The following is an 18,969-nucleotide window of genomic DNA, read 5'->3' as shown; positions in this document are numbered from 1 at the left end:
ATCTAGATTTAAAAAATGTATATTTATTATACATTATACACCCGTTTAGTTTTTCTCCCAATTTCTGTTTAACGGAGAGAAATGTTTTTCAACACACTTCTAAATCCTAACATTCAGCGTATTAACTAGCTTAATTACTTACTGTACAACGATGGTTTGTTCTGTAGACTATGAAAAGTTTTTTTTAATAACTTTAAAAAAAAATAACTTTAAAAAAAACCCTGCTTTTATTCTAGCCAAAATAAGAGAAGAAAAATATTGGATATGCTGTGAAAATTTCTTTGCTCTGTTAAACATCATTTGGGGAAAACAATTCAAATGGGGGCTAATAATTTTGACTTCAACTCTCTCTATATATATATATAAACATAATATAACATATGTTTATATATATATATATATATATATATATATATATATATATATATATATATATATATATATATATATATATATATATATATTTATATATATATATATATATATATATATATATATATATATATATATATATATATATATATATATATATATATATATATATATAAATAAATAACAGAAAATGATTCAGTTCATCAACATTGATTAAATGTGAAAAAAATTGTTATCTTATATTTCTTATTGTATATAGTTTTAAATGAAATTATGGTAACACTTTATAATAACTACACACTATCAACCATTTTTATGCATTAGCAAATAGTGAATTCATCATCTGTTAAGCATTAACAGTACTGGATTAATAACAAACCAGTTATTTAAGCATAGTTGGTTGTTTTTTTAAGATCATTCAGAACTAGTTAGTAAATCATTAATAAACTATTTAAATTAACATTTACATATCTTCTATTCAGGCATATACTAATTGTTAATTTGTATGTTAAAGAGCCCATATTATACATGAAATAGGGTCATATTTAGGTTGTAAGGGTCTCCAACAACAGTCTAATATGCATGCAAGGTCATAAAACACTTTGATGTCCTTATAATCTGCATTTATTTTTACCTAATTATCCCAACGACTCCCATATGAATCGTTCAGCGATTCATTTGTTCCCAACCCCCTCCACGGCGCGAAGCTAATCTGCGCTGATTGGACCGATGACAGCCTGCTGCGATTGGTCGACAGTGACAGGCTTCAGCACGAGACAGAGTGAAATGCCCAGCTGGTAATCAACTATATAAAAGTAGTCACAGTGCACCCGCGCTTCATAGTGTAAGGCTTTTTTCACACACACACACACACACAACCCTCCTCAGAAGAACTAGGGAGATCGACACGAGTCTCTCTCTCTCCCTCTCTCTCTCTCACACACACACACACAACGCTCCTCAGAAGAACTAGGGAAAGCGACGCGAGTCTCTCTCTCTCTCTCTCTCTCTCTCTCTCTCTCTCTCTCTCTCTCTCTCTCTCACACACACACAACGCTCCTCAGAAGAACTAGGGAAAGCGACGCGAGTCTCTCTCTCTCTCTCTCTCTCTCTCTCTCTCTCTCTCTCTCTCTCTCTCACACACACACACACAACGCTCCTCAGAAAAACTAGGGAAAGCGACGCGAGTCTCTCTCTCTCTCACACACAACGCTCCTCAGAAGAACTAGGGAAAGCGACGCGAGTCTCTCTCTCTCTCTCTCTCACACACACACACACACAACGCTCCTCAGAAGAACTAGGGAAAGTGACACGAGTCTCCTGTCTCCTAGCTTACGATCGATCGCCATAGCAACGACAAACGGCAGTGGAACGCGAGCTCACAAAAGCCTTTAATGTTAAATCCGTAAACAAAGCGGCACGCGTCGCGTTTTTAACGTGGCTTACATGTGATAAGAGAATATAAAGAGTAACCGCGTGTACTGTACCAGGTTAACAACTCATCTTTGGGTAGAGACTGTCAATATTATCCATCTGAGCACAGCGTGACTTCATTCGACCGGCGGCGTCTGTGTGTGTGTGTCTAGTGTTTTTTCTGTGTTAGTGAGCGGGGCCGCAGGTTTCAAATCTCCCTGGTTTGCGCGCGTAACTACTGGCGAGGCTTGTGTTTCGTGGCTGCGTCATCGCGAAACACCTAATGACTCGTTATCAAGGCGACTCGTTTGAAGCACTATGAGTCGACTCTTTTATAGATGAATCAATAGTTTTAAACACTGTACACTTACAGATTTAAGCCTTAGCTGGATATTTCACTTCACTTAGAGCTGTGTGACACACTACATGGAAGGGCATTTTCAAAAACCCATAATATGGGCTCTTTAATAAATGCTTTATTAAAACAACCTTGTCCAGTTTTGTGACCTAATCTAATGTGAGGACTATTTATGCTTTATAAATATCTTATAAACGTTATTATACATTATAAAACATTATACATTATAAATTGTGGTTATAAGTCAAGAATAGAGCATTTGTAGCTACAGTTATAAACTGCTTACTAATGTTTATTAATGTAGAGTTAATGCTTAATAAATAATGAATTAACTTTTGCTTAATAAATGATTCATAGTGTGTAGTTATTATAAAGTGTTAATGAAATTATTAGTCCTGTCATTATTGCTTTTATTAGTATTACCATGAGTATGAGCTTGTATGTGTTTTTTCTTCTTTCTGTTTGTTTTCAATGCATTTTGTCAGTGACAGAGTTTCTGTAACTCTCCACTAGGGAGTGCTGGATGATCATTGTGATTTTACAATTTCCCAGACATTTGCTAGTCAGTTAGATTGTTGAAAAAGTTTCAATTTAACTCCATTTTCAAACCATTTACAGCATGCAAATTACATTATCACAATAGTTATTATATTCTTAACATGTCTTTAAATATATATATATATATATATATATATATATATATATATATATATATATATATATATATATATATATATATATATATATATATATATATATATTTTTTTTTTTTTTTTTTCAATCATAGACAAGACAAGTAGCAGAAAAATCTCTTCGAGAGTGCATTGATTGGCTATTAAAATGTATTTTCCTTTATGTAACGTTGGCTTTTTCAGAAAGAGAGACATAATGCAACTAAGGTGTCTAGCACTTAATTGGTTTCTAGCAGTAAACTCAGGTTCTGACCTTTAGAGAACAGTACTGTCTAATTGCTCCATTAGGCATAAAGCCCTTGTGCGGAGGCCACGGCTGCTAATTGAGACTTTTCTAAAGACGAGAAATCCACAATATTGCACAGCTGATGGCTTCTGACAATAAACCAATTACCAGTATGTTTCAGGGGTACAGAAAAGGGAAAAGTGTGGTCATTTGGATGGGAACATCATCTCTCTTGTTTAACCTTTAGGCTTGAAAAGAACTGTTGAGTTGCTTCTTGTTTACACAAGACTAGCAGTCCACCTTCTTTATTATTGACCTTTACACTTGAAAACACAGCAGGATATGCACGAGTGTGCAGGAATGTATAGACATGTAAGATCTGTAAATGTGCAAAATCTTAGGCCGCTAGAATTTTCACCAAAAAAAAAAAAAAAGGTTTACAGTAAAAAAAAGGTTTATTTCTATATTTTTATAGCATGTCAGTTTGAAATATCAATTTGCATTTCCAAACATTATGTTTGTCATTAATTGTAATTCTACAGTGAGATTATTGTCTGACAACAGCCAGTGCTCAACACAGAGATCTGATCTGAACATCCAGTCTGTCTGGAATGACATGAAGAAACAAAACAAACGGAGACAAACTCAATCCAGAAGAACTTTGGCAACATCTCTAAGATGCTTCAAAAAACCTACATGCAAATCTACCTGAAAAACTGTGGGCAAATGTGCCAAGTGTTTTAAATACAAAGTGTGATCATACCAAATGTTGATTTGATTTAGTTGCTATAAGTTAATCAATACATGTATTTATGCTTTATTTTTGAAAGCATCCTCATTTCACTGCATTTTTACACAATTGCCTGAAACTTTGAACAGCACTGTAGATTTGCAGGTGGGTCTCTTGAAGCATCTTAGAGATGTTGGAATTAAAGGCTAAAGGATATATAAGGCAAGCATCTGAAAATTAAATCAGATTGCTTCTTTTTTGTTGCCTAAATTTTCATTATTAAAGATAATACAGTTTTAACAGCTTTTTTTGGATGCTGTACAGTTTGCCAGATTTTAAACACTTTAACTCTGAAGACATTAATGTACTTAGTGTGTAAATACATGTTTTAACATACATCAAATACCTGCATGCAGTGCTTAATTTGAGCCGGATCTTGTCGTATACTGTTCTGGGAAATTTCTAATAGTATCTGGATGCAGCCTTTATGATGCAAGCTGAGAGTGCATCACTCAGCGGTGCAATGTCAGACACAATGCACTCAATGGAGTGAGTGACGTCACTGTGATGGGTAGGGTTAGGGGTGGGGTTAGGTGAGTGCATTAAAATGCATTGGATGCAGCTCAGATTGCACTGCACCAGGATGTAGCCTGGATGCAGCCTTTATGATGCAAGCTAAGAGTGCATCACTCAGCGATGCAATGTCAGACACAATGCACTCAATGGAGTGAGTGACGTCACTGTGATGTGGGTTAGGGGTGGGGTTAGGTGAGTGCATTAAAATGCATTGGATGCATTGGATGCATTGGAACTCAGATTGCACTGCACCAGTTCTGCATCCAGACCCCTCTCAAAATTTCAGACATTCGTGTTTTGTGTTCTGGTATTTATTTTAACTTATCCGGCATCAACTTTTGTGTGGTGAATACCTGCATGTGTGTGTGTTTGTGAGAGAGAGAGAGATGGTGAGAAACCGTATAAGAATAAACCATATAAGAGTGAAAAACAGCAAGCAAGGCAGTGTGGATTGTGTGAGAGAGCACACATATAAAGATAATCACTTTCGACCAATCAGCTTTCTTACATTTACAATCACTCTCGTTGGTTGTTGATTATTATTTCGCTCGCAGTGAGCAGCGAAAATAAATAATGGCATTGTGGCCTACCTAAATAATATTTGTATTTTCAAAATGCCAGAGCCAATCAAGCATATATAATTTTTTAAAACTTTATAATGAGCCTGATGAAGAGAAGATAAAACTGTGCCCCTGGATCAGGATAGCAGGAGGCAGAAGCAAAGCGATCTCAAATCAGTCTGAAAACATGACTGAAGAGGTAGCTGTGGGATCGTCTTAAAGATTAAACTAAGTCATTTTGGCTTGGCACTTAATAGTGACGTGAGCTAAATGTCAATGGTGTTAGTAAACAGGTGGATATTGATGTTATATATGATTTATGTTTGTAGCTACATGTTTGTTTGTTTGTTTGTTTGTTTGTTTGTTTGTTTGTTTTACCCATTGCTGATCCATAATGTTATATTGCTCAAAATAAATAAAGACCTTCGGAAATTGGATAATTTTTTGTATTTACCTCTTAGTAATGTCATGTTCCGGGAAAACTGATATTGTGTGGTGGACCCCGGTCACGGAAACTTTTATTTCCTGTTTTTGTTATGGAAATGATCAATTTACAAATTAAGCACTGTCTGCATGTAATTACATCTGTAATTTATTTTTGCAATTGCATTTTTAATTACACTATTGACTAACCCTTAAACCAAAGTCACACTAGAGTTTGAGCTTGCGAAATTCTGTAGTACAGTGCTGTGGAAAGGGATTAAACAAGGGATTAAACAAGATGATTAGACATTTTAAAAAGCGACGATTGGTCCATATTTTAAATTTCAGTCCAGAGAGGTCATGTTTTGATCCTTGATTGATCTCACACAGTCAAGTCGTGTGATTTTGCAGGTTAGAGTTCACCAAGCTTGAACTTTGAAAGGCAGCGAACTGCAAAACTTGTCGCACGAGATTGCGTTTCTGGTCTGACGCATTCGCCTGCGTATAAATGGAAGTTTATGTGGAGAAAAGTCCAGTGTGACCGCAGCTTCACACATTAACTCACCCTTACACCTACTGTACCCATACAATCACACCTGTCCCTAACTTTACCTGTAAGTGTCCTGCAGTACATTATGAACCCATTAAGTACATTGTATTTATATTTTGATGCAAGTACATAGTAGTTAAGGACACTTGATATAAAGTGGCATCATTAATTCTTAGCATACGTTCAGGTGTACCATTTTAAGGTGGTATCATAAATGGTGGTCACCAAAATTTCTTTACAGTGATTTACAGAAGACACCCACTAAAATGTCATTCAATGTCTATTTTTATAAGTAATATCTAATAATCAATTTCTTTGCCATGATGACAGTACATAATATTTTACTAGGTATTTTGCGATATACTATTATTTAGCCTTATTTGCATTTTTAAGGCTTAATTAGGTTGATTAGGTTAATTAGGCAAGACAACATCGGTTAGTTCTGTAGCTGATCAAAATAGAAAACTATTTAAGGAGGCTAATAATATATATATATTTTACATTTTTTACATTTTCTTTTTCCACTCAAACTAAATAAAAATATGACTTTCTCTGGGACAATGGAAATACTGCGAAAAATGTTGAATGTTGTTGAAGCTTGTAGTTGCAAAAGGTGTTGTTTAAATGATTTCGTATTTCCATTTTGACCGATTAATAAGCAGGACAGCTATTTATAGTTATAAATGTCCTCATTGGCTGTTCTGTTGTATGTGAGCATTTCCCTCTCAAATATCTCAAATGAAACCATAAACAATCTGCCACAATCCTGTTCAAGCACACAGTGTCAGCCTATGGATCAGAACAGACCCTCTTTGTCACTGTATTGATGTGCTCTGATCACTGAGCTGTGGAGACTTGGATGATTAATTTGGCTCAGTATTTCCATGCCCTGGTTTCTCCCTCACAAACTCCTAGTTTTCCCATGTTTCTGAACACAGAGGCCTACCAGAATATTAGCGGCCCTCTGAGAGTTGTCTGATATCTTCATAATGTAGGCTAAAGTTTTAATAGCATAGAAAGCGCACTGCTGTTTTAAAAGTTTGAGGTCAGTTTTTTCTATAATATTAATAAGATTACTTATTCCAATCTTTTAAAGCATCGGTTTTATGATGTAATGATGAAATAAATCTAATGATACTTGAAACATTTTTAAATTAAATTAAATAAGTCACTTTTAATTATTTTTTTAGAATTTAATTAATAAAAAATAAATAAATAAATGATCATTTGAAGTCAAAATTATTAGCCTTTTAATTATTATTTCAGTTCTTTAAAAGTATTTCCCAAGTGATGTTTAATTAATTTTTTTTCAACTTATTTTAAAACAAAATAATAATAACTAATATTTCTAATACTTTTAACAACTAATATTTCTAATAGCTAATGACAGTACATAAAATTGTTCTAGTTATTTTTCAAGACACAAGTATTCGACTTAAAGTGCAATTTAAAGGCTTAACTGGGTTAATTAGGTTAACTAGCCAAGTTAGGTTAATTAGGCAAGTCATTGGAAAAATCACTAATCTTAGCCTGGTTGTTAGCCTGCTCTGGAGCAGTTTAGCTGCAAAGAATAAATCTCTATAATAACCTAATTTAGCTTAAATTAGCCTTCTTTCGTACATCTGGGTCAGGGCTAAATTCAGCCAATTTTGCTTAATCCCTTGCTTTTGTATAATACCTATCAGGATTCATTTAGCATATCTTAATATGATGTCTTAATATCTTAATTAATTTGAAATATAAAACGTCACTATGACTTATTAATTGGTTTGTGCGTTAAAGGGCTCCTATCGTGCAAAATCAACCTTTAGTTATCAACCAAAAGTTATTTGGACAGAAGTGGGTTACAAAATAATGTGTACAAAGCCATATTAGAGTGATACAAATCAAGTATTTTTAAAAATATCCTTAAAAATTTACCAGGATCCAAATCCAAGTGATTTTGAAGCCAACCACACCGTGACATAGCAATGCAGGTTTCCTCGCCTACCAATTTTGATTGACAGGCATGTATTAACATGTCTCAGTATTAGCAAACACAGTATGGTCATATCCACAAGACAGGATTTGCAAAGAAACTGGGATTGAAAGGTTTGTTCCAACTATCCATGATCAGCTGCACCGTAAGAAGTAAGTAGCAGCTGCATAGTGTCAGACAACTAAAAATGAGGATGTCGCAATCACACAACAGGAGTCCCGATTTGTGGAAATCATGTTTATTTTGTACAGAAAGGATCTCCATACAGCATTTGTGTGTGGCTCAGTCATCGTTGCAGAAAGGCTGAATAAACTCAACAACATATCGTTTAACCATTCAGAAATCAGCTTCACTCACTTACTCACTTTCCTTTGGCATATTACCTGCATTTATCAAGGCTCCTGGTTCAGTGGCATATGTGATCTCTGCTTCTTCAGTGTCTGAGTTGCTGTCTGTTTTTTTTTTTTTTTTGCTGTGTTTATCTGACTTCTGATGCTGGGTATTCCTCAGAAGCCAGCATACCTGAACAGTGGGTGGGGAGAACCGGCTCATTTGCGTGTAAAGGCACAGACGCAAAACATCTTTTCTCTGACACTAAAATAGACGTTTTCAGCAGGATAATAAGTGATCTGATGGGTATTTTGAGCTGAAACTTCACAGACACATTCTGGAGACATCAAAGACTTATTTTACATATTGTAAAAAGGGGCAAAATAGGAGTTCTTATAAAAATGCATTCTTGCTAATTATAACTTAATTTCATTTCACCAGACTTTACTGACTCTTACTTGTCACCACTGATCTGTTATATTTCTTATCTGTTATATTCCTCATCTTCCTGCAATTAAAGTTTGTGTGAAATCAAAATTTATACAAAAAAAAAAAACACAAAATATGTTTATCTTGCTAGCTCACTTTGTTATTCTTAAGGTAAACAATTAATCTTTGAAAGTTGCTTTCATCAAAGTCTTACTATTTGTTTCTGCATTTGGGGTGGCGGTTCTTCTCTTATGATGTCAGTTTGACAGCTTCAACCATACAGTAATATTCTTAACCACGATACTCTTACCGTAAAACTGTGGTCACACTAGAGTGTGAGCTTGTGAAATTCTGGGCACGACTAAACAAGATGATTAGACATCGATAAAGCTAGCAATTTGAAATTTTGAATTTCAGTCACATTTTGATCCTCTAAAGGTCTCACAACATCCTGTCATGCAAATTTGCAGGCCAACAAGTTCGCCAAGCTTTAACTTTGCAATGCATCAGCATGCAAAAGCAGATCCATAGGACAATAAGTGCAGTGTGACCCCCACCCTACTCCATATTTTGTTTCATATGGAAGTACATCAACATACTGAAATAAAAGTCTCAGCAACTTCCAGTTCACACTGTCTTTAAACCAGAATTGAATTCCAGTGGAACTAAAAATTAACAGTTGTGTAGCACTACATTTGGGGAGAAATTCACTGAGCTGCCAGTACCTTTTCTCTTATTTTACAGTTATTTTATTTTTTTATTACAGACTATGGTTTGATTTAAAAAAAAAATTATATTAAATAGATTACTCCTTATTTTAGTTATTATGAATGAACTATTTTAGTTTAGTTTCCCTTTATTAATCAAGGGTCGCCAATTTAGCTTATTAAGTTTAACTATACCACATGTCTTTGGACTTGTGGGGGAAACCGGAGCACCCAGTGTAAACCCACGCAAACACAGGGAGAACATGTAAATTTCACACAGAAATGCCAACTGACCCAGCTGGGACACAAACCAGCAACTTTCTTGCTGTGAGGCAATTGTGCTACCCACTGCGCCACCTTGCTGCCCCTTTGTTTGGTGTGGTTTGGTTTGGTTTGGTTTGGTTTAGTTCAGTTTAGTTTAGTTTTTGTGAAAACTGTCAGGAATGTATCAGGATTCAGGATTGATGGATAGAAAGTTTTTAAAAAGCAGTTATTTGAACTGTTAGTCATTGTCTAACATGGCAAACTTTAAATTGAACCACTGCTCTATTATATTAAGATACTGTCCTTATCTTCCCCAAATCATCCCAGAGCTGAATCCCAGTGGGACTGAAAATATATCTAAAAATATCTATCAGTCTTTAAGATGCTCCTCATCTGCACATTATTATAAAATGTTGAGTTTTTTTGTAACTGGTCTTGGTAGTGTGTGGCAGTAGGTGGAGGGCTTTGAGAAGGGGGCCAATCCGGGGGTCAAAGGCTGTCATTCTCCCTCTGTCTATGCTCAACAATCCCATTATGACGGTGTAGAGGATCGGACATTTGGCTGCCCTGCCGAATACCAAAGCCTGCGTGGTGCACTGGGGTACCGAGGGGCTCCTAGGGGGTTCAGAGAAGATTTTTGAGTTTCGGTATACGCTCATCTACCTCGTCGGGCTGAGCAGGATGGCACCGCTGACCTGTCTGTTGCTCTTGAGTCTGGTCGGTCTGTCCGGTCAGATCCAGTGGTTCAGGTTTCTGTGGGTCCCAGAGACGAGTTCACCTGCTCCTGCGGTCAGCACACCTGCAGACACCAGCAGTACTGAAGCAGCAGAGGAAAACACAGAGCACGTCCTGCCAACCTCCCCTCCTGTGCCCACAGCGGCGCCCGCTGACACAGCCAGAGCCAAGAGACCTTTGAAAAGGTGGAAGAGCGGTGAGTGCAGCTGCACTGGAAAAACAAATATATATTTATAGAGAGAAAAAGCATTGTGTTGTCAGTATATTCTTGCTTTTTTTGTCTTTTTATTTATTTATTTATTTTTAAGATTTTTAAAAATATATATTTTTTATTGATGCTTATTTTAGTTTGTGTTTGTGTTTTAGTTTGTAGAAAGGGAGTTGTTTGTGAATTATTTTCTTAGTAAATAGCTAGAATATTTTATGTTGTTTTTATATATTGTATTATTGTAAAATCAAAATAAATGATGTATAAAGTACTTTCAATATATCGTTTTTTGCAGTAAGTTTTGGTTTACTATAAAAATATTAATATACAGATAAAAGCTACTGTTAAAAATACATAATTTTGACCTCAGTATTGACATATGATTGCAGTTTATGTTAATAATATGAAATTATGTTTCATGTTGCAAGTGATACAATATTTAATTTTAATGCTTTAATAATACAATAATTTTCAATAATACCTTGAAAAAAATATGCTTGTTCAAACTACTTATATAAAATGAGCTGAAACAACACAGCTCTTGCATTTATTTGGGAAAACTTAATTGTTTTATGTTCATTTTACTTAAATTTCTTAACTTTTAATCTCAACGATTTGTGTTGGGACAACAAAACTGATTTGTGTGGAACCCAGCATTTTTTACAGTGCATAAAATAAGTTGAAATGACTTGTTTAGTTATTTTGAACTAAATATTTAATGTAAGAAATTAATAACCTTGCACATTTTTGTAATTTCTTTCAATATATAATGTTAAATACATTGTAATTAATTGTCAATGTATTATCATATAATTTATGACGTTGATATAAACATACAACATTTCCTGAAGTATCTGCATTTTGCATCACTTACACCCTTAAATCTGTTCATTAACAGCTTTTGTGACACTATATGTTAACAATAATTGACTGTGGCTCATGATTCTGTCTGTACTTTTACTAATACATTGACAGAAAACCAAAAACCTGAATTGTTTTGTTCTTGCTATGATTACGTTTGATTAATTTACAGTTTTATAAAAAAATAATTTAGTTGCTTCTCATTTGGTTATTAGAAATCAACCTCATAGTATTTTGTGTGACCTTTATTTGTTATTTAGTTATCCATTGTGTGTCATTGCCATCTTGTTTGTTTTAACCTGTCCAGCTACTATTTGGTCCTAGCTGTGCAGTTGGATTAATACTAAGATTACATTTCACAAACGAGGCTTGCAGATATCAAACTGTAAAAGGTTTTTAATTGTGCCATGCTGTTGTGTGCAAGAGATCTGCTTGGCAGTGTTTGCAGAACTCGCTTTTCTCAAAGAATAACGCTAAATCCCTATCACATGATATTATAATAATAGGATTAAGAGCAGGAGGTTTTCCGTCAGTTGCAGGTCCACCTGCTGTTAAAGGCATGGAGAAAACTTGTGAAATTAACCCCGGGGATCAGACTTCTTCCTTAATTAATATCTCATTCTTCTCATTACTCTGTGAAATCAGCAAAGCTCTAATACTGCATCTCTTATCATTACATTTGAATGTTATAAGCAGTATTCCGCTGTGTTTGTTAAATCAAAGAAAACAAGTTCACTTCTGCATGTATTTTCAGTGGAAACTGCTGTGAACTGTAATTAATTCTCAATATAGAGGATCCTCTCACTGCTTCTGCCATATAATGAAGGCTGTACAACACCTGATATTTAGAAGAAAAAAAAAAACAAGAAGAAATGAAAATTTAATGACAGTTCAGTGAGAGCATTTCAATGAAAGAAATCTCTCTCCTCCTTGTGTTTCAAAAATGTATGAAATTGTCAATGAAATTTATGTCACTGAAAAAGTTCAAGTTTAAAATCTCCTTCTCAAGGAGAAAATGTGATATTAGCTTGTTCAAAAAGCAGAAACATTTTCATTTGAGTTTTAAAAAAATGTTTCTCCTACGTATGAGAGTGTGGCCAAAACAAATCATGTTCACTAGTGTTGTGGGAAACATTGTAAATGGATTTTTTGAGTTACTAGTAAATTAACACAAATGTGTCTGACAGACGTCCAAACATACTATATATATATATATATAAATATATATATATATATATATATATATATATATATATATATATATATATATATATATATATATATATATATATATATATATATATATATATATATATATATATATATATATATATATAATATATCAACCTACAGTTGATGTCAGAATTATTATCCCCCCATTGATTTTTTTTCTTTTTTAAATATTTCCCAAATTATGTTTAACAGAGCAAGGACATTTTCACAGTATGTCTAATAATATTTTTTTCTTCTGGAGAAAGTCTTATTTGTTTTATTTCTGATAGAATAAAAGCAATTTTAAATTATTTTAAAACCATTTTAAGGTCAAAATTATTAGCCCCTTTAAGCTAATTTTTTTGGGATATTCTACAAAACAAACCATCGTTATACAATAACTTGCCTGATTACTCTAACTTGCGTAGTTAACCTAATTAACCTAGTTACGCCTTTAAATATCACTTTAAGGTGTATAGAAGTGTCTTGAAAAATATCTAGTAAAATATTATTTACTGTCATCATGGCAAAGATAAAATAAATCAGTTATTAGAAATGAGTTATGAAAACTATTATGTTTAGAAATGTGTTGATAAAATTTTCTCTCCGTTAAACAGAAATTGGGGAAAAAATAAACAGGGGGGCTAATAATATATATATATGCATCTTAACTAAAAAAAAAAAGACAAAATTTGACCTGTCAGTAAAAATATAATCGATTAAACAGATTTCAGATCTGTCATTCATTCATTCCTGTCCATTAGTGTTAAATTTTCTCTCATGACCCAAAATTAGTCTTATTTTAGCTAAGATGTCTATATTTAGTTGTCTATTAGATGTGCTATTAAAAAAATGCTTTCTGGAAATGCATACATTTAAATTAGCAAGAAAATATATACAGTGCTCCGCATAAATGAGTACAGCCCCTTTTGAAAATTAATATTCTGTATCCATTTCTCAGAGAATATAGCCAATAATTCAATTTATTTTAATTAAAGCCAGTTTTGGCTTTGGTTCTGACTAATGTATATGCACAAGTATATTATTGTAAAGCATCCTATAGAAAATGTTCTAAGTTCTAACTCACTTATGCTGAGCACTGTATCTATTTTTAAATTAAAGTTACTTTAAAATTATATAACTGTAAAATAATATTATTACCAGTTGCTTTACTTTGCCATTGCTTCACTGGCTGCTCTCTTTTCCTCATGTTGATAGAAATCATCAGAAAGTATGTGTTGTGTGCACTGTGCAAACATGAAAGTTAATGTAGATCAAGATGAAATATGAACATGCATTTAATCATCTTACTTGTGAAGCAAAACCGATTCCGTAATCCTCTAAATAAATAAAAAGCGTGAAAGTGAAAATCCCTGATGTGTCCCATGGGAGTCTTTCTTCTCCTGTCATTTTCTTCATGCGCAAATGAAATGTAACGTAAATACATTTAATAAAAAATACCTAAGTATTGTCAGTTCTTTTATTGTGTAATTAGTCACTTTTCTTAGGGATGTGCGCAATATGCAATGTTGTAATGCATTACTTTTAAAAGTAACTGTCAAAACAGCTGTGCACACAGTTCCATGAAACTAAAAATGGTCACTAAATCACTATCCATTGGCTTAGTCCCTGATTTATCACAGGTCCCCACAGTGAAATGAACCACCAATTACTTTGCCGTATGTGTTTTATGCGGTGGATGCCCTTCCAGCTGCACTAAAAATGTTCATAAAATGATTTTTTAAAAATCCTGTGTGTTTTGAGTGCTTCAAAAGTTAACAAAAGCAGTGTAAACTTCTTTTTTTTTTATCTAACAGGCATTATTGTTATCTAAATAATGTCAAATTGCCATAATGTGTGAACTATTTGTACATGCTTGCCATTTTGGTGCACTGAAAAATGATCTAATGTATATTTTTATTTTCTCTGTCATTTTGTGAGAGTTTTAAAAACTAGCCATTTGATGTTTTGTTTTATTTTGCTCACTATTATTTCTTTGGATGACCTCCATGTGTTCAGTTCCTATTCTCTCTGTGCCACACTAATATTAATCATCATGGTTACACTTGTTTGTTGCCAAGGTACTTGATTAGGCCCACCCCTTTTGTTATCTTGCCTTTCTGTGTTCTGTGTTTGTTGTTGATGGTCGATTTGTTTGATTCACCTGCTTGTGTTTTCTTGTTTTCAATTGATTTCTCTGTATAGTTATGACTAAATGAAGTGCTGCAAAGCATTAAGGCATTTCTCCCAGTTGTACTGCAAGAGGGTTCATTCCTTGAATCTTTTTACTACGGGTGCAGTATGGCCATCTATTAGTGACAATTGTTTTATAGCACACGCCAAACTGCTTGGATCTGCTATTGACTTTTGGATCTGCTATTGTTCCGCAAACATCATGATTTGTTCTCAGCGAGAGTCCATGTAGAAGGATAGCATAGCCATGAACAAATCATACTTTAATACGTAATTCAACACAAGCTGATTCAGTTCTTGAGTTCATATGATGAAGGTTGTATAGCAGCTGACCAGAGGTTAAAAATACTGGAACATTATAATGCAGTTTTCTGCATTGTTTCTAACACAAACCTTTGTTATGTTTTCAAAAGTTCTGGAACACAGAAAATTATTCATACAGACTGTAGTTTTATGATTATTAGATGGTGGAAAATAGCAACTGAAGCATATTTTCTTCTTTTGTGTTCAACTGAAGAAAGATTGTCATGCTTTAAAACATGTTGTACATATTTTCGGGTGAATTGTTCATTAAATAAACATGAAATATTGTTTAACAGAACAATGAATCATTTATTTTGCCTAGGTACATGGAAGAATCTGCCCTTAACTACAATACTTTTACCTTATTTAAAACTAAGAAAAGTTCTCTCATTAATTCACAGTTCTCCCATAATTCTAAATAGATACCATAACAGAACAATAAATAAATAATTTACCACAGGATCTGAAAGTGTAATTGATTTCAATCAACATTTGCAAATCTCATTTTAAATGAATGATTCAATTAACTCAAAAAAATATATTTGCCTCTTGTTTTAACTACTTTCTTAAAATGATTCTTTTAAAGACAACTTAACTGTTTTATGTTCAGTCCAATTAAATTTGGAGTCTGTTTGTGTTGGGAAAACATGAAGGAAACTTGTGGAACCCAGATTTTTTTTGCTGTACATCTTTCATTATGAATCTGCATTTTTTAAGAGACACTTGAATTAATTATATAAGGACTAAAAATGTTGCATATCACCATGCATTAAATCATCAAGTTACTTTCAAAAGGTGTTTACCTTATACATTAGGTGCTACCTAATAAACATCTATAGACATCTGAGCTAACACACAAATAATAATACTAGTCCAAAAGACTAACGGCTGAAGCTGTTTCAAAGCCATAAATGACATGATCTGAATACCACTTTGGAATTTTAATAAACATATATGCAAATTGTCAGTTAAACTTAAGATCACATGGTTGTTTAAATCGAGATTGCATTTTTTTATCAATTAATCAAGAAGCTCTACCATATGTTCATTTAAAAAGTATAAGACATATTGTCCATCATTTAATCATTCTCTTTGTGTTTCCTTTAGAGCGAGGCTCCAAGGGTCACCTAATTCTAACAGACCTCGTTGGCATGCCTCTTCCACCATCCGTGTCCTTCATCACAGGCTACGAGGGTTACCCTGCCTACTCTTTTGGGCCTCATGCTAACGTAGGCCGACTGACCCAGTCTTTTGTACCTGAGCCTTTCTTCACAGACTTTGCCATCATTGTCACCGTCAAACCATCCACCTCTCGAGGAGGTGTCCTGTTCGCAATCACAGACCCGTCCCAGACCATTGTCCAACTTGGCCTGGCCCTGACACCCGTGGAGGACCAGACTCAGCGGATTGTACTGTATTACAGTGAGCCGAGGTCAGCAAGCAGCGCAGAGGTTGCGTCTTTTAAAGTGCCAGACATGACGCAGCAGTGGAGCCGCTTCACGCTGTCGGTGGAGCGCCAGGAGGTGCGACTCTACATGGACTGTGATGAATACCACATCGCCCCCTTCAAGAGAAGCAAGCAGCCCCTCAGCTTCAAGCCCGGATCGGGGATCTTTGTGGCAAATGCGGGCAGTACTGGCCTGGAGAGGTTTGTGGTAGGTTTGCATTTTCATTCAACTCGTTAAACTCCCCCTAGAACTGCGATGAAGGCATACAGTTTAAAGTTCATGTGAAATCTAAATTTACAATGTTTATTTTGCCGTCACACGTCACTATTATTTAGTACCCACACGAACACGGAAAGAACATGCAAACTCCACACAGAAATGCCAACTGACCCAGCCGGGGCTCGAACCACGGACCTTCTTGCTGTCAGGTGATCGTGCTACCCACTGCGCCACCTTGAAGTCCAGATATATATCACTAATTCATTCATTCATTTTCTTTTCGGCTTTGTCCTTTTATCAATCTGGGGGCGCCACAGCGGAACGAACCGCCAACTTATCCAGCCCACATTTTACGCAACAGATGCCCTTCCAGCCGTAACCCATCACTGGGAAACATCAACACACACCCATTCACACACAAACCACAGACAATTTAGCCTACCCAATTCACCTGTACCACATGTTTTTGGATTTGGGGAAACTGGAGCACCCGGAGGAAACCCACGCAAACATGGGGAGAACATGCAAACTCCACATAAAAACGCCAACTGACCCAGCCGAGGCTCGAACCAACGCCCTTTTTGCTGTGAGGTGAATGCGCCACCACACAGCCCCCGGATATATATCAATAACCTGAAATAAATGTCTCAGGAACTTCTGGGTTACGTGGATTTTAACCCTTTTTAGAAGGCAAAGAACCTTATATGGTAACTTAATTGATTACAATATAATTGGAAGAGTTCAAATGCAAAAACCTCCAAGTGCCATCCGAAATTTTCTTCTAATATTTGCATTCAGGCTCCTATGTCTTGATTCAGTAATTTTTACTTTTATGGCAAAGAATAGATTATTTTCATTGATTTTAACACGAAATAACATAAACATAGGAAAAATGCTCATTGTAGAAGAAAATTACAGATGGCATTCAGAGGTTTTTGCATCTGAACTTTTCATTTGTGTACATTTTATTTTAAGTCTCAAAACTTAAAGTCTTGTAATAACCCCCAATAATACTCGAGGTTTTTTCTAAGCCCTATAAAGGGTCAAGGCAAGACACTGCAGGTGAATAGGCTACAAAAATTAACTATCATCATACTTCCATTGTTGATTGACAAGATTTAGAATTACAAAAAAAGTTTTGTTTAAATATGCAAATAAGGTGTTATTTCAATGTGCACTTATTTGCATACATTTCTAACACAAATTTTGAACATTGGTCAGGTTCAAAATTCTTGTTTCATTTTTTAACATATCTTATGAGGCGCCGTGTAGGATTTAAATCAAACTTTGCTTATCAACACACACATAAACACGTGCATATACACCTATAAATTACTCGCATATACACCTATACTTTTAGATGTTCAAAACAACATATATGAAACTTGTGTATATACATATAAACTTGACGCACGCATACACCCACACACACACGCACATACATATAAACTCCATCTATGCAAACACACCGACACACGCGCACATACATATATACTCCATCCATGCAAACACACCCATATTAACACACGCACATACATATATACTCCATCCACGCATACACACCCACATTACACACGCACATACATATAAACTTCATCCATGTATACACACACACATTAACATACGCATTCATATAAACTCCATCTATGCATACACACACACATTAACACACGCACATACATATAAACTCGGTCCTTATGCGCGCACACACAAGCACATACATAAACTTTCTTGCATAAACACCCACCCACACACTCACACACACACGCACATACAACTCCCAACATGCATAAACACCCCTTAAACAGTCGAGCAAACATCCAAAACAAGATACACAAACGTATACAAAGTTGTGCATATATGCAGGTGATTTATATGTGGATGTGCGTTAACGTTTCGGTGTGTACGGAAGGCATGTCCGTTCAAACGGAAGGCATTAAGTAATTTTTTTTCTCATGCAAATCAACATGAATTTCAGAGTGAACTTGATAGCCGTGACGTTTTTCGGTGCTTTATTTACTTGTGCTAATTGCAATAAGGATGATATAGTCAGGCGAATAAAAGTGAAACAAGATTATAAAACTGCAGCGCATTAAACACACGCGTCTTTAGTCTACCGTAAAACACAGAGTAGACGCGCACTACAATTTAAAGCACAGATAGCGTGACCGTCTCTCTCTGA

General features: G+C 34.9%; 1 protein-coding gene across 2 annotated transcripts in view; it reads left to right on the top strand.

Annotated features, from left to right (window-relative positions):
• col15a1b (collagen, type XV, alpha 1b) overlaps positions 1-18,969 on the top strand; it is an 88,790-nt gene that overhangs the window by 26,381 nt on the left and 43,440 nt on the right. For both annotated transcript variants that reach the window (XM_056475422.1, XM_056475429.1), the window contains exon 3: positions 16,228-16,775. In XM_056475422.1, the coding sequence (XP_056331397.1) occupies positions 16,228-16,775 (548 nt within the window). The remainder of the gene's footprint in view (positions 1-16,227; positions 16,776-18,969) is intronic.

Source organism: Danio aesculapii, chromosome 2 (genome assembly GCF_903798145.1).
Source record: "Danio aesculapii chromosome 2, fDanAes4.1, whole genome shotgun sequence".
Taxonomy (NCBI): domain Eukaryota; kingdom Metazoa; phylum Chordata; class Actinopteri; order Cypriniformes; family Danionidae; genus Danio; species Danio aesculapii.
The sequence above is the reverse complement of the archived record's forward strand: the minus strand, read 5'-3'. Positions and strand labels throughout refer to the sequence as shown.